Source organism: Trichosurus vulpecula, chromosome 1 (genome assembly GCF_011100635.1).
Source record: "Trichosurus vulpecula isolate mTriVul1 chromosome 1, mTriVul1.pri, whole genome shotgun sequence".
NCBI classification, from domain to species: Eukaryota; Metazoa; Chordata; class Mammalia; order Diprotodontia; family Phalangeridae; genus Trichosurus; species Trichosurus vulpecula.
In genome coordinates, this window is record NC_050573.1 from 38,324,195 (window position 1) to 38,339,487 (window position 15,293).

Here is a 15,293-nt window from a genome sequence, read left to right on the forward strand (position 1 = left end):
TCGTTTCAATTCAATAAACATTTGTTGAGTGATTACTATGTGCAAGGCACTGTGCTAAGTGCTGGGATACAAATAAGAAAAAGAGACAGTCCCTGCCCCCTGGAGGAGCTTACAATCTAATGGGAGAGGGGGGTGTGGCTTGGTGATGGGGGGGCCTGGGGGTCAGTGTTCCTTGGAGTAGAAAATGAAGTCACCTGGAAGGTTGTGAGCCCTCTATAAAGGGAGGTGTTGGAAGGAATGGAATATTTTGCCCTCCAGTCAGAGGCAGCGGAGTGTGAGAGAGTCCCAGCATCAAACCCTGAGGCATTCTTCGTGGTGATGGGATTCCAGATGATCAGCTTATCCTGGGCCACACGGTATTCCTTGGAACCAAGCCAGCAGAATTACTGATGAAAAATGGAAAATATCTCTTCTCCCTGCCTTCCTTTCTCTGCCCCTGGGCCGAACTTTTGTTACAAGATGCAGAATAAGGTTTTAATAGAACTTTTCATAAGGAAGATTATTCTGGCAGAGGTATTTAATTAATTTAACAGATATTTATTAAGTGCCTACCATATGCAGTTTGCTAGAATCTGGAGATGCAAACACAACACAGGCTTTCCTGGCCTTTCAGAGCTTTTGCTCGTTGTTCAGTCCTCTCCGTCATGTCCAACTCTTATGACCCCATTTGGGGTTTTCTTGGCAAAGACACCGGAGTGGTTTGCCATTTCCTTCTCCAGCTTATTTTATAGATAAGGAAACTGAGGCAAACTGGGTTAAGTGATTTGTCCAGGGTCACACAGCCAGTAAGTGTCTGAGACTGCATTTGAACTCAAGTCTTCCTGAATCCAGGTCCTATGGTCTATCCACTGTGCCACCTAGCTGCCCCTTCTTGGAGCTTACATTCGACCCATATGGAAAATGGGTTTGAGGAATGAGAGAATGGAGGCAGGGAGAGCTGTTGGGAGGCTGCTTCTACGGGCAATAAAGGGACTATCCTATGGGGGCAGCTAGGTGGCACAGAGAGTAGGGCCTCGGCCCTGAAGTCAGGAGGACCTGAGTTCAAATCCGGCCTCAGACACTTGGCACACTTAGTAGCTGTGTGACCTTGGCAAGTCACTTAACCCCAATTACCCTGCCTTCCCCCCTCCAAAAAAAGAGGCTATACTATGGTGGTTGGCAGTGGGAGGAGAATTTCCACTGTGGGTGCAAGAGATGGTTCACAGGTAGAGTGAACAAGACTCGGTAATCAACTGGACATGAGAAAGAAGAGTCAAAGAATGACAAAAGTTTCCAACCTGGGAGACTCAGTCATCACCAGTACCACTGGCTAAAATAACAAGCTCAGAATAAACAGAACACCTCAGAATCAGAGGAGCACAGAACTTCAGAGCTGGAAGGGGCTGCAGTGGCCACAGAGGCCAGCGCTTACCCCAGAGGATCCCCACCAAAGCAGACCTGGCAGGCACTTATCGTCTTTTGTGTGGAGGCCTCCAGCGAGGGGAAGCCTCCTCCTTCACGTTCCTCTGTGTTGGGAAACTTTTCCTCACATCTAGTCCAGCCTCTCCTAGTTCTGCCCTGTGGAGCAAAGGGAAAAGAAGGTGATTTCCTCTCGCACAGGTGCTTGAGACAACTTTGATGGTTCCCATAAGCCTTCTCTTCCCCAGGCTAAACATGGGTCAGTTCTTCCACCTGTCTTCTATGGTGTGGATTTAAGGCTTTCTACCTCTGTGGTTGCCCTCTTTCGCCTAATTGATGGTAGCCAGGACTGAACACAATACCCCAACATGGTATGAGCAAGGAGGGATACAGGATGCTAGCCTTCCTTACTCTGGGAACCTATCTCTTTCTTAATGCAGCCCAAGAACGTGCTGTCTTTTGGGGGGTGGCATGTTACAATGGTGACTCATAATGAGTTTTCTGTCTTTTAAAATAACCGGATTTTTTTTCTGACAAACTATGCTTTCCCTATCCTGTACTTGTGAAATTAATTCCTTGAACTTGAGAGTATGACTTAACATTTATTTCTAGGCAGCTGGTTGAGGCAGTGGATAGAATACTAGACTTGGAGTCAGGAAGACCTGAGTTCAAGTCCAGCCTTAGACACTCACTAGTTGTGTGACCCTGGGTAGGTCACTTAATGCTCTGTGCCTCAGTTTCCTTACCTATAAAATAGGGATAATTATAGCACCTACCTCTCAGGGTTATTGTGAAGATCAAATAAGATATATTTATAAAGTACTTAGCACAGTGCCTGGCACATAGTAGGCACTTAATAAATGTTTGTCTCTTTCTGGCAATGGAAGGACAGGATAAGAGAGAGGTTTTGGTTCCTAGAAGGTCTATCAGAGAATCACAGTTATAAGACTAGATTTATATTAGTTTCCTTTTATATATACCTGTAGCACGATTTTTGTTATGTTATTGGACTTCTAGAATAAATTTTTGTTGTCAGCCAACATCCATCTATATTTTGCACGAATAAAAACGTTTTCCGTTTGTGCTTGGCTCTGACAGGCATTGTCCATGTACTTGGGTGGGGCACCAGCAGGTCCAGCAGGGACAGGCAAAACAGAGACCACCAAAGACCTTGCCAAAGCCTTGGGCTTGCTTTGTGTTGTCACCAACTGCGGAGAGGGCATGGATTACAAGGTAAGGAATTTTTTACAGTCCTTTCTCTTTTATTGGAATGGGCAGAAAGAACAAAACAGTGACTTCCAAGACAATGCATTGCCCTGCATACCCTGCTCTTGTGAAAGGAAATGGGATGTTTTGGGAAAGATTTTCTATCAAGTTTGGGCCCAATGATCTCTGAAGTTTCTTCCCAGTATGGGTGTAATTCCCTATCACTTGGCCTTTCTTACGCCATGTAGATGCTTAAATGTTTGTTGATTGATTAAATTAAAGAAAATGTGGTAGAGGGTGGTTTTTGTTTTTATCTTGCTGGATGGGATTCTTCCTGCAGGGTCTGTGAGTCCCTCCTGGGGCAGAAGCAGCCGAGCTGCAGCCAGAAACAAAGTCAGGGCCTCAGTTGCTGGTTCCTGGGCATTTCCTGGCTTTTAAAGTCTGTTGGACTCATTGGCAGGGTGAATGATGGGGAAGGGGGCAAGGAGGAAATATAGCCTTGGTTCTCCTAGGGAGTCACAAGATCCCTAGGTTCATAGGTAGGAGCCCTGTGGGAAAAAAGGAGAAGATTGCTGAGCTGAGTCAGAAAAGTAATAAAGCTCTGGGCTTGGAGTCAGGAAGACCTAGTTTCAAATCCTGCCTCAGTCGCTTACAAGCTGCAGTTCCGTTTGTCTTGGTGGCCTTGGTTTCCACATCTGTAAAATCAGGAGAATGGACCAGATGACCTCTGAGACTCCTTCTCCCTCCACATCTTTGATTCTCTGCCCCAGCATAAGTAAAGCATTGATGTGGTCCAATGTTCCTTTTACTTCAGGCTGTTGGGAAGATTTTCTCTGGCCTGGCTCAGTGCGGAGCTTGGGGCTGTTTTGATGAGTTCAATCGTATTGATGCCTCTGTGCTCTCAGTCATCTCTTCCCAGATTCAGACCATTCGAAACGCTCTGATCCATCATCTGACAACATTTCAGGTGAGCGTGGCAGGGGACACTTGGAGCTTCCATGGGTAGAAGGAAGAAGTGGCGTATTCTTTCAAGAAGTAACCACCTTTCTTGGCTTCCTCACTTTGATTCAGCCAGATGATGTGCCCATGGGGACACTGTATTCCCAATCCAGATTTTCTAGAGATGAACTTTCAGTTTTGGCAGAACTGTTGCCAACCCTGGTGTACATTTTCCCCAAAAAAATATTACTAAGAACTACCCTGGGAGGCAGGTGAGCCTCAGACCTCAGGGCATCACATTTCATACCTGACTGGAAGAGGAGGGGGAAATGAACCTCCATTCCTCAATGCTGTGGCCTCATGTAGGCAACAAGAAGAAACAAACCAGACAGTCTAGGGTCTCTCTCTCCTGAGCTCGGGTTTTTCTTTCCAAGCACTTGGAGGGCAGGACCTGGGTTATTTTTGTCTTGTCTCCTAGCCCCTAGCCCAGTAACCTGCACAAATGAGGGGGTGGTATATTCTTGGCTGAACTGAACTGAATTCTTTGTTGTGAGGAGGGCTGACTTGTCCTCACCTTTTTGTGCTCTAGTTTGAAGGCCAAGAAATTTCCCTGGATTCTCGCATGGGCATCTTCATTACTATGAATCCCGGGTATGCTGGCCGGACAGAACTCCCGGAGTCTGTGAAGGCTTTGTTCAGGCCTGTGGTTGTAATTGTGCCGGACCTCCAACAGATCTGCGAGATTATGCTCTTCTCCGAGGGATTTCTTTTGGCAAAGGTAGGAGAAATGTAATTAATGCAAAGTGAACGAGCCTTGGATCCTTAGCCTTCCTGCTAGCTTTCTTTCTTTCTTTCTTTTTTTTTTTTTTACAGTTTGTAAAATGTGAAGTTTATTACATCTCTGAACTATCTTTATACACTCTTCTTCTATTGGTGCCCCAAGTCACAGGGAACCAAGACGGTTGCACTTCCCTCCGTATGGCTTATTTGTTTTCTTCAAAGTCAGTTGGCTTCTTCCTCTTTGATTTTTCAAACTCCTGGGTTCCCCAGGTATAGAGGAGGTAAAAGGCTATGAAGGGGGGGGGGCGACCCGCAGAATGGAGTCCTGCGTCCTGCGGAACACATTCGGGATGCCCTTCGTGATGTAGTTGGGGAAGGCTCTCTGCTCGAAGGGGGACAGGCTGTAGGAGATGATGGCCTCACCCGGATCAGGTTCCCGAACTCGCGGCCCATCTTCCCGGCATCTCGGGACCCGGCTTCAGGACGCTTCGCCCTCCAAAGACGACGGGTCGTGCCCCGGAGCCCTTACACTTCTCCTGCTAGCTTTCTGTAATGTCTCTGCTTCTCTTACTACCATCTCATATAGTTACAGTTTTAAATATTTTTAGCTCTTGAAACCCCTTTGTCCCATCCCCCACCCCCAACCTCACACCCCCTGCCTTTGGTTGGACCTTTTTCTCTGATAGTTGATGACTCTGAACAAGGAGATCCCAATGCATACCCAAGGATTCCACTCACACAACCACAAGACAAATACTGCTTCATGATGACAGTAGGGGACAGGTCCTGGCCCTGTGATTTCATTGGTATAAAGAACTCCCTCTACCAATGCAGGTTGGCACCTTCTATGCACTTGGGCCATGGAGAGGTCCAGGTGACTCATCCAAGGTTAAACCCCTAGCATGGCTCAGGGGCGGGACAAGAAGCCACATCTTGCTGGCCCTTCACCAGTAAAATGACTGAAGGTGTTGAATAATGAACATTTTCAGTGTAATGGGGTGATGCAGGCTGGCCAGATGAGGTCCTTGGCCTCAGGCGGGGCGGGGCAGGTAGGATGACTGACAGTCTCTAAGCTCAGCCCCTGATGCCAGTAGAATTCTGCAGTCCCCTAGGTCATCCTCATGTGGCCTCCTTGGAATTGGGGTATTCCCAGGGGTGAGGATCTGCTTATCCCAGATGAACCTTTTTGTCAAAGATTCTGTCTCCCTTTGTCTTTAGTATCAAACAGCGTTGGCTGATCACTTTTCAGGCCATTCAGACTCAGTCTGTGCTCTGGGCATCCTGGGTAGGAGTCTGGCTTCATTTCTCCCCACAGACTCAGGGAAGCATAGAGTATGTGCAGGAACTGAGAACAGGAACAGACCTCCTCGGGTTCATGCTCCTCTTTTAATCCAAGAGGAAACTGAGGCCCAGAGAGGGAGTGAATTACCTAAGGTCAGAGAAGAAATAAATGGCAGAGGTTAGATTCAAACCCAGGTCCTCTGAATTCATATCTAGGGCTCTTTCCACCACACCTCATGTCTCCCTGTCTCCTTTGTGCATGTGAGTGAAGCACCAGGTTTTTGTAGTGTGCTGTTCAGGAATCCTGTAGTTAGATCAGAGGAAATGGTAGCAGATATGTATCACAGTGGCTAGAGGGCTGGGCCTGGAGTCAGGAAGACCTGAGTTCAAATTCAGCTGCAGACACTATCCATATGACTGAGCGAATCATTTAACTGCCATCTGTCTCATCTGCAAAATGTGGATAAGAATAGCACGTGCCCCCCAGGGCTGTTGGGAGAATCAAATGAGACAGTATTGATGAAATGCTTGGCACGGCCCCCGGCCCGTAGGAAGTGCTAGGCAAATATTCGCTCTTATTATAATTCTTATCGTTATGCCTTGGGTCCCTTTAAGATCATCATGACCAAGCAGAATTCATCCAGTTGTCTTTTTGGGATCCTGGATCTTCTACTTCTCAGCTGCCCTTCACATCCGCCATTCAGACGTTGGATGTGGTAGATTGAGACTTCTTTGAACAGAATTCAGTGATTGTTTGTTTTAAGACAAAGTGAACCAAAGCATTATTTTTGACGTACTTCAAACTTATTCTTCAAGACATAGGAGTTATATAATTATATACAGCAAGGTTTTCAGGAAATTCCCCTTCCTTCCGTTTGATTTTTGGCATATTCATCAAAATTTTTGTGAGGTGTTTGGTTTCTCCCCCCATTTCCTTTTAACTTTGAAATAGATAAAAATTCCAAAGACAATCATGTTTGTGTACCCAAAGAGAAGTGTTGAGCTTTGTTTTGTATTTTATGTCACGTACGGGCGCTGACTTTCTGCTTGGTTTTCATCTTTCATTGATGATTTCTTTTGCCAAACAGACACTGGCCAAAAAGATGACTGTGCTGTACAAACTGTCCCGGGAGCAGCTGTCCAAACAACACCATTATGACTTTGGACTGAGGGCCCTTAAGTCAGTGTTAGTGATGGCTGGTGAACTGAAGAGAGGGTCTTCTGAACTAAAAGAGGTAAATGTCACATCCAAGACCATTCACCACATCTGCATTTAGTAACTAAGGAGAATAATAATAGAAAGGTAACTAGGTGGCTCCATGGAGGGAGCACTGGACCAGGAGGCAGGAAAGACCTGAGTTCAAATTCAGCCCCAGACAGGTCCTAGTCATGTGGCCCTGGGCAAGACCCTTGACCTCTGTCTGCCTCAATTTCTTCTTCTGTAAAATGGGGATAATAATAGCACCTACCTCCTAGGCATGTTGTGAAATAGAGTGAGATAATAATTGTAAAATGTTCCGTGAGCCTTAAAGCCCAACACCAAAGAGAGGGATTATTGTTCACAATAATGACAAAAAACAAAAAGTTAAACAAGTCAAAAGATTAAGGTGACACAAGGAGTCGAGGTAGTACAAAGAACAAAGTAAACGATTTGAGATCAATCAATCAAAAACTTCTGTCAAGGCTCCAGCATAAAGAAACCAGAGATGAGAGAGAACCTTTGAGGAAGGAGGATGTGGAAAATCCCTGGTTATCTAGATGACTCTAAGAAGTCAAAGAAAATGAAAATGCTGGACACGTGCAACAAGACACAGATCATTCATGCATTGTTAATATCATTAATGGCAGACCCGTGATGTCAAGGTCGATGTTGGAAACTAGCTTCCTTGCACACCTGGGAAGATGTGAGGCTGGATGATAGCCATAGTTATGGACGTGCCAGTGAAGCGCTTTAGCATTTTCCTCTCAAGTGCACACCTGATTCTCCTTCCTTTTTTAAAAATGATTTTTAATTGATTTTTGTTATTGCTGTTCAGTCATTCGGTTGTGTCCATCTCTTCATAACCCCATGGACCACAGCCTCCCAGGCCCCTCTCTCCTCCACTGTCTCCCAAAGTCTGTCCAAGCTCATGTTTGTTGTTTCCATCACACTATCCATCTGTCTCATCCTCTGCCCTCCCCTTCTCCTTTTGCCTTCAATCTTTCCCAACATCAGTCTTTCCCGGTGAGTCCTATCTTCTCATTATGTGACCAAAGTATTTGAGCTTCAGTATTTGACCTTCCAGTGAATAACCTAAGTTAATTTTTTTAAGCATTGACTAATCTGATCTCTTTGCTCTCCAAGAGACTCTCCAAAGTCTTCTCCAGCACTACATTTCGAAAGCATCAATTCTGTAGTGCTCGGCTTTCCTTATAGAACTATCATAGCCATGTATTGTTGCTGGAAAAATCATAGACCATATGGACCTTTGCTGGCAAGGTTATGTCTCTGCCTTTTAGTCTATTGTCCAGATTTTCCATAGCTCTCCTCCTAAGGAGTGAGTGCCTTTTAATTTCATGGCAGTGGTCTCCATCTGCAGTGATCTGTGAGCCCAAGACTATGAAATCTGGCACCGCTTCCATTTCTCCTCCTTCTATTTTCCAGGAGGTGATGGGACAAGTTGCCAAGATCTTAGTTTTTTTTTTAGGTTAAACTTCAAGCCAGCTTTTATTCTCTTCTTTTTCACCCTCATCAGGAGGCTTCTTAATTCTTCATTTTCTGCCATCAGAGTGGTACCATCTGCATGTCTGAGATTGTTGATATTTCTCCTGGCAACCTTAATTCTGGCTTTTGATTTGTCCAGCCTATCACTTCACAGAATATACTCTGCATGTAAGTTAAATAAGTTGACGATATACAGACTTACTGTACTCCTTTTCCAATCTTAAACCAACCAGTTGTTCCATGTTCAGTTCTGACTGTTGCTTCTTGACCTGATTACAGGTTCCTCAGGAGACAAATAAGATGATATGGTACTTCCATCTCTTTGAGGACTTGCCACGTTTCGTTGTGACTCACATAGTCAAAGGCTTTAATGTAGTCAATGAAGCAGAAATAGATGTTTTTCTGGAACTCCCTTGTTTTTTTTTTCCATAATCCAGTGAATGTTGGCAATTTGGTCCTTAGTTCCTCTGCCTCTTTGAAAACCACCCTGGTATTTCTTGGTTCACATATTGCTGAAGCCTAGCTTGCAGAATCTGAAGCATAACCTTGCCGGCATGTGAGATGAGCACAATTGTTCAGTAATTTGAACATTTCTTGGCATTGCTTTTCTTTAGGAAACTGATCTTTTCCAATCCAGTGGCCACTGTTGAGTGCAGCACTTTAACAGTGCCATCTGTGAGGATTTTAAATAGCTCAGCTAGAATTTTGTCACCTCCGCTAGCCTTATTGTTAGCAATGCTTTCTAAGGCCCACTTGACTTCATTTCCTAGAATGTCTGGCTCTAGATCAGTAACCACACCATTCTTGTTTTATATCACCTCAATTTCTCCCTGTATCCATCCTCTTTCCTCTTCCCAGAAAGCCATCTCATATAAAATATTTATTTTTTAAAAATAAAAAGAGAAAAAAATTTGAGAAAAATCTGAAAATATAAATAATTTTCCACACCCGAGGACCCTCACCTCTACAATAGAATGAGGGGAGAGGTTTTAAAAAAATTAATATTTTCAATGAACAGAAATCTATTTTTCTTTTGCTTCCCAATTGCTGCTGCCCCCATGAAAAAAAAGAAAAACAAAAACCCTTATAACAAATATGCTTAGTCAAACAAAATAAATTTCCTCAATGGCCAAGTCCAAAAATGTGTGTCTATGTGCCCTGAGGCCATTATCTCTTGTAGAGGAGGTAGGTAGCATGCTATATTACATGTCAGTCCTTTGGAATTCTCTGCTCATGTGTTGATCAGAGTTCTTAAGCCTTTCAAATTTATTTATTTTTACAATGTTGGTATTATTGTATAAATTGTTTTCTTGGTTCAATTCACATCACTTGATAAAAACCTTCTCAGGTTTCTCTGAAACCATCCCTTTCATTATTTCTTACAGTGTAATAGTATTCCATTACATTCATATGCCATTTTCAGCCATTTTTCAGCCATTCCTCAGCTGATGGGCACTCCACTTAATTTCTAGTTCTTTGCAACTACAAAAAGAGCTACTAGAAATATTTTTGCACAAGTGAGTCTATTTCCTCTTTCTTTGATTTCTTTGGAGTATAGACCTAGTAGTAGTAGTATCACTAGGTCAAAGCGTGTGCCCAGTTTGATAGATTTTTGAATTATAGCACCAGACTGCTTTCCATAATGGCTGGACCAATTCACAACTCAACCTTTCTAATATTTGTCATTTTTCTTTTTTATAAACGTCAATCTGATGGGTGTGAGGCAGAATCTCAGAATTGCTTTAATTTGTGTTTCTTTAATTATTATGTTCAGATTATGTTTATTGAAATTTTTTATTGATAGCTTGGATTTCTTTTCAGAAAACTGCTCATTCGTATTCTTTGACCATCTATCAGTTGGGGAGGAGTTGTCTTCTCCTATCTTCATTTTGGAATGAAGTGTGTTCATTTTGTTATATTCATTTTTAATTGTTTTGTGTTTTTTTCATTTATATTGTACTCATTATGTACACTGTTTTCTTGGTTCTGCTTACTTCACTTTGCATCAGTTCATGGAAGTCTTGCTATGCTTCTTTGTATTTATCACATTTGTAATTTCAGGCAGTGCAACAATATTCTATTTTATTTATATACCATAATTTGTTTAGCTGTTCCCCAATCGATAGACATCTACTTTGGTTTTAGTTCTTTGCTATCACATAAAGCATTCCTACAAATTTTGGTGAACATGTGCCTTTCTTTTTATCAAATACTTTTTCATTTTATATAATCAAAATTGTCTGTTTTGTCATCGATGATTCCCCTATCCATAGAACTGAAAGTGAATGCTTCCTTCCTCCCCCAATTTGTTTAGGATGTCCCCCTTTATATCTAAGTAACATTTTCTGAAAAGACATCTTGTGATTTCATGTTGACCAGGATGTGGTCCTGATGAGGGCTCTCAGGGACATGAACCTGCCCAAGTTTGTGTTTGAAGACGTTCCTCTTTTCCTTGGCTTGATTTCCGACTTGTTCCCCGGTCTCGATTGTCCTCGAGTTCGCTACCCCAGTTTCAACGATGCAGTAGAACAAGTGCTAGAGGAGAACGGTTATATTGTCTTACCGATTCAGGTAAAAATCAGGTGGGAAACAGATGGACAGTTCTTTTGAACTTCTGAAGTCCTTCATCTCTTTCTCGTAGCTCTTCTTCTGGAAAATAGTAGATAGAGTATTCTCTTTTTTAGAGGTTGATTTATGATGGAGATCCTCATTTATTTAAAATTAATTTTATTATTGTAAGCTTGAGAGATGTGTTTTAACTGGCTGTCAACATATATCTGACAGGTGGATAAAGTGGTTCAAATGTATGAGACCATGTTAACCCGCCATACCACTATGGTGGTTGGACCTACCGGAGGCGGCAAGTCAGTTGTCATCAACACTTTATGCCAGGCCCAGACAAAGTGAGTATGGTATCACATGTAGTAATTAGCAAGATTGTCATGCTTTGCCTCAGTTTTTATTTTCCTGGAATTATAAAATGAATCACTTTTTAATATGCAGATTTTTTTTTTTTGTGGAATGATTTCATCAGCACATTTTAGGATGTAAAATAGCGATGGTCTTGAACCCTTGACTGATGTTCAATTTCTACCTGTAAAATGGGAATGGTAACACCCCCTGCTAAACTCATGTGGGTATTTTGAGGATAAATAATGAAATTCAGATTCGCCCGTTGGGTAGATTATTCTTAGAATCAGTTAGGCACGTTGAGATGGGTTGGGGGTGGAGTTGGGAATGTATTTATGCCCAGTTATGTGGTGGGATAATGACCAGAAGAACAAATACACTTTCCAAAGGCCCTTTTACTCCCAGTGACTTAATTTAGGTTAAGGAAGGACAAAAACTCTAATGCTTTGAGATTTTCAGGAAATCATAAATCCAAGTTACTATTATTATTATTTCTATTAGGGAAGGGAGTTTTATTTTTTGATATCTTATTTCACTCATAAGTGGATTGCTAATCTGATTTGCATATACATGTATATATATATGTGTATTTGTCCTGCCATAAATGTTAGTATTAATATATACATACATATATAGTGTATGTGGGTGCATGTATACACTAATACTAGTATTTATGGTAGAACAAATAAATATCACAAAAGGAGAGTAGACAGAGAACTAGGCTTGGAGTCAGGCAAACCTGAGTTCAAATTCTGCCTCAGGCTTCTCTGCACCTCTGTTTTCTTATCTGTAAAATGATGGGGTTAGACTCAGTGGTCTCTAAGGTCCTTTTAAACTCTTTAATATCCTGTAATCCTATTCTTTGTGGTTACCATCCCTAACAAGTAGTCCTCAGCATGCATAGCAATCAAGGTAGATAATCATTTATTTTAAAATTTTTATTTTTAAATCCAATTGTTTTAGATTTGCATTCTTTCTTTACCACTTTCCCCAACTCGCTGAAAAATCAAGAAAAATAAAACTCAAATGTAGTCAAGCAAAATAAATTCCCACACTGGCCACGTCCCCCCAAAAATGTCTCAAATGAGCACCAGTAATGTGTTAATGTACTTATTTTACCACAGCCCCTCCAAGCATTTGTAATTCTCCTTTCTGTCAACTTTCCAATCTTCTGGGTATGAGATGAAAACTCAGAGTGGTTTTAATGTACAATTTTTCTGAATATTAGTGATTTAGAGCATTTTTCCCCTCGTGGCTATTGATAGCTTAGATTTCTTCCCTATGAAATTGACTATTCGTATATTTTGACCATTTATTAACTGAGAGAATGGCTCTTTTTGTGTAAATCTGAATCTGTTCTCTATATATTTTAGAATGCGATCTTTATCGGAGAAGCCTGCTGCAAAGATTTTTCCAATATGTTCTTGTTTCTCTCTTAATTTTACCTGCATTGGTTTTGTGCAAAACATTTTTAATTTTATGTAATCAAAACTGTACATTTTACCTTCTTTGGTCCTTTCTCTTGGTCATGAACTCATTCCCTGTCCATAAATCTGACAGATAATTTCTGCCTTGATTCCCTAATTTGTTTATGATGTGAGAGCCTCATGAAGGGTCAGGAATATAGAATTCTGAAGTTAGTTTCTCCTTAGTTGGTGTCGCGTTTTCAACCTTGGGCTGCTGATCTCAATCTGAACACCCTGTTCAGGTACAGCTCTCTGGTTTTCCTCTTTGCTTTAGATGGCTTAACACATCAGGTGTTTTTAAATTAGGCTTGGCTTAGTGACGAAGATCTACATATTAAACCCCAAGGCAATGAGTGTGATAGAATTATATGGCATTTTGGATCCTACTACCCGAGACTGGACAGATGGCGTGTTGTCAAACATCTTCAGGGAGACCAATAAGCCAACTGACAAGAAAGAGAGAAAGTAAGTGTTTTCAGAAATCATGAATTGTTTAGTCAGTTAACAGGAAGCTATTGAAAATCCTATCAGGATCTACAGGGCAAAAATATGATTAAGAATTACTTTGCGGCAAAACGAGGCCACGAAAGATTCCGATATTTTAGCTCAAAATCTGTTATGACAAATCACCCGAATAATCCCAAAGCTGCATCACAAAAGGCGTGTCAGGTCCCTCACTCCAAAGGCTGGCTATTTCATTATTATTTCAAGTGATAGTTGATAGACCAAAGTTCCAGTACAACAGAGTAATTGGGACAGCCTCTGTGGCTTGCTCTCCGTAGGATATAACCTGGATGTGACTCTGCCTTATTTGTTGAAATGGCATTACAAGATAATGCCCAAAGTTACTTAATGTACTAAGAGAGAGTGCTGGCTTTAGAATCCAGGAGCTTGGTTTGAATCCTGCCCTTCCGACTTATTTGTTGTGTGACCTTGGCAAGGCACCAATCCCCTCTGGGCCTCAGGTCCTCTCTGTGCAATGAGAGGATTGGACAAGATGGACCCTAATGAGAGATACACCTCCAAATCCTATGATCCTGTGACATGGAGTCAGGACAGGATCCTAGAATTTCAGGGTTGGAAGAGACCTCAGAGGTCTGCTTCAATCTGGAACTTAACACAAATCCTTCTCTACGACATATTTGACAAATGGTCATCCAGTGTCTGCTTGAAGGGTCCCCCTTCCCCCATTGAGGGGGAACCCATCACCACCTGATTCTCTGTCCCTTCTGAGGGGGTCCATTCCACTTTGGGATAGCTCTCATCCTTAGGAAGCTTGGGTGCTCCTTTCTCTTGTCTCTCCAGCCACTTCCAAGACCAGGGTTCGAGCTCCTCATTGGGGCTTGCCATCTAGAGGCAGGTGACTCTAATTCACTAGCTGGGAAAGCGAGCCACTCTGTTATGGCCAGCTATTCCTCCTTTACCACCTTTGTACAGATACATTTTATTCGATGGTGATGTGGATGCACTCTGGGTCGAAAACATGAATTCAGTGATGGACGACAACAAGCTATTGACCTTGGCCAATGGAGAGCGCATCCGCCTTCAGGCTCATTGTTCCCTGCTGTTTGAGGTAAGTGGCAGCGAAGTCATTCCGAGCTAAATTTTAATGATGTGGCTAATTGGGACATCCATCCTTTGTTCACATTAAGGGTTTGTCAAAGGTACTTTTTGATGCTTGCATGCTATAAATAATTTTTTTTTGGGGGACTGTGTGGTTTTATTGCTCTAGGACAGGAATTCTTAACCCTTTTTTTGTGTCATGAATCCCTTTGGCAGTGTGGTGAAGCCTGACTCATCTTGGAATGATATTATTAAATTCCTAAAATAAAATACAGAGGAATCTGCATTTTACCCAAAATGAGTTAAAAAACCCAAGTTCAGGGTAAGAACCCCTAGTATAGGGAACTCCCAGGTGAGAAAGCTCCCTCCACCAAGGCAGGTCAGCCTTCTTTGCAACTTAAGAGTTTAAAGTGACTTGCCATAAAGTCAGTATGTGATAGAGGCAGCACTGGAACCCAAGTCCTCTGACTCCAAGGCCAGTTCTCTATCCACTACACCATACTGCCTCTCACACCAGAAGCTTGTATGTTAATTTTATTGATGCAGTTCAATTTTTAGGAATATTTTCCTATCAAAGTCAAAAGCTCTTGGCCCTTTGACCACAAATCTAAGGCCTTTGTGATGCATGAAATGTTTGAGAGACATAATTTCTGGGTAATGAATCATTTTATTAATTATGGCTAATGAATAATTAATAAAAGGATAGTTATTTGGTTGTTTCTTATAAACCAAAGACCCCTCATGGGGGCTTCTTGATGCTTACATGCCCTTGGAAGGGTGAGTGTTCCTGATCAGCAGTTGTAAACTCTGATTGGTTAACAACTAATGAGAGAATGAATATTATTATAAGAGTTGGGCTTATTCTAATGAGAGGCAGGGAGGGGGACCATGACTTTGATCATTCAGTCTTAGACAAAGATATTTATCTCTACCCAGACCATCCCTGCCTAGAGCAATCTAGACAAAGTAGATCTGCCTCCACTCTGACCTGTTTGACTAGAACCTAGACTAAACTAAAATCTCTCTACCTTTTTAACAGACCTAAA

The 15,293-nt window shown here is 42.2% G+C and overlaps 1 protein-coding gene and 1 pseudogene across 1 annotated transcript in view; one reads left to right on the forward strand and one right to left on the reverse strand.

The window, feature by feature from the left end:
• The window catches only part of DNAH10 (dynein axonemal heavy chain 10), a 164,758-nt gene that overhangs the window by 85,606 nt on the left and 63,859 nt on the right, over window positions 1-15,293 (forward strand). The window contains exons 32-39 of the mRNA XM_036765131.1: window positions 2,497-2,631; window positions 3,419-3,571; window positions 4,133-4,321; window positions 6,693-6,839; window positions 10,688-10,879; window positions 11,093-11,211; window positions 12,991-13,149; window positions 14,122-14,257. Of these exons, the coding sequence (XP_036621026.1) occupies window positions 2,497-2,631; window positions 3,419-3,571; window positions 4,133-4,321; window positions 6,693-6,839; window positions 10,688-10,879; window positions 11,093-11,211; window positions 12,991-13,149; window positions 14,122-14,257 (1,230 nt within the window). The remainder of the gene's footprint in view (window positions 1-2,496; window positions 2,632-3,418; window positions 3,572-4,132; window positions 4,322-6,692; window positions 6,840-10,687; window positions 10,880-11,092; window positions 11,212-12,990; window positions 13,150-14,121; window positions 14,258-15,293) is intronic.
• LOC118858311 lies at window positions 4,416-4,851 on the reverse strand (annotated as a pseudogene).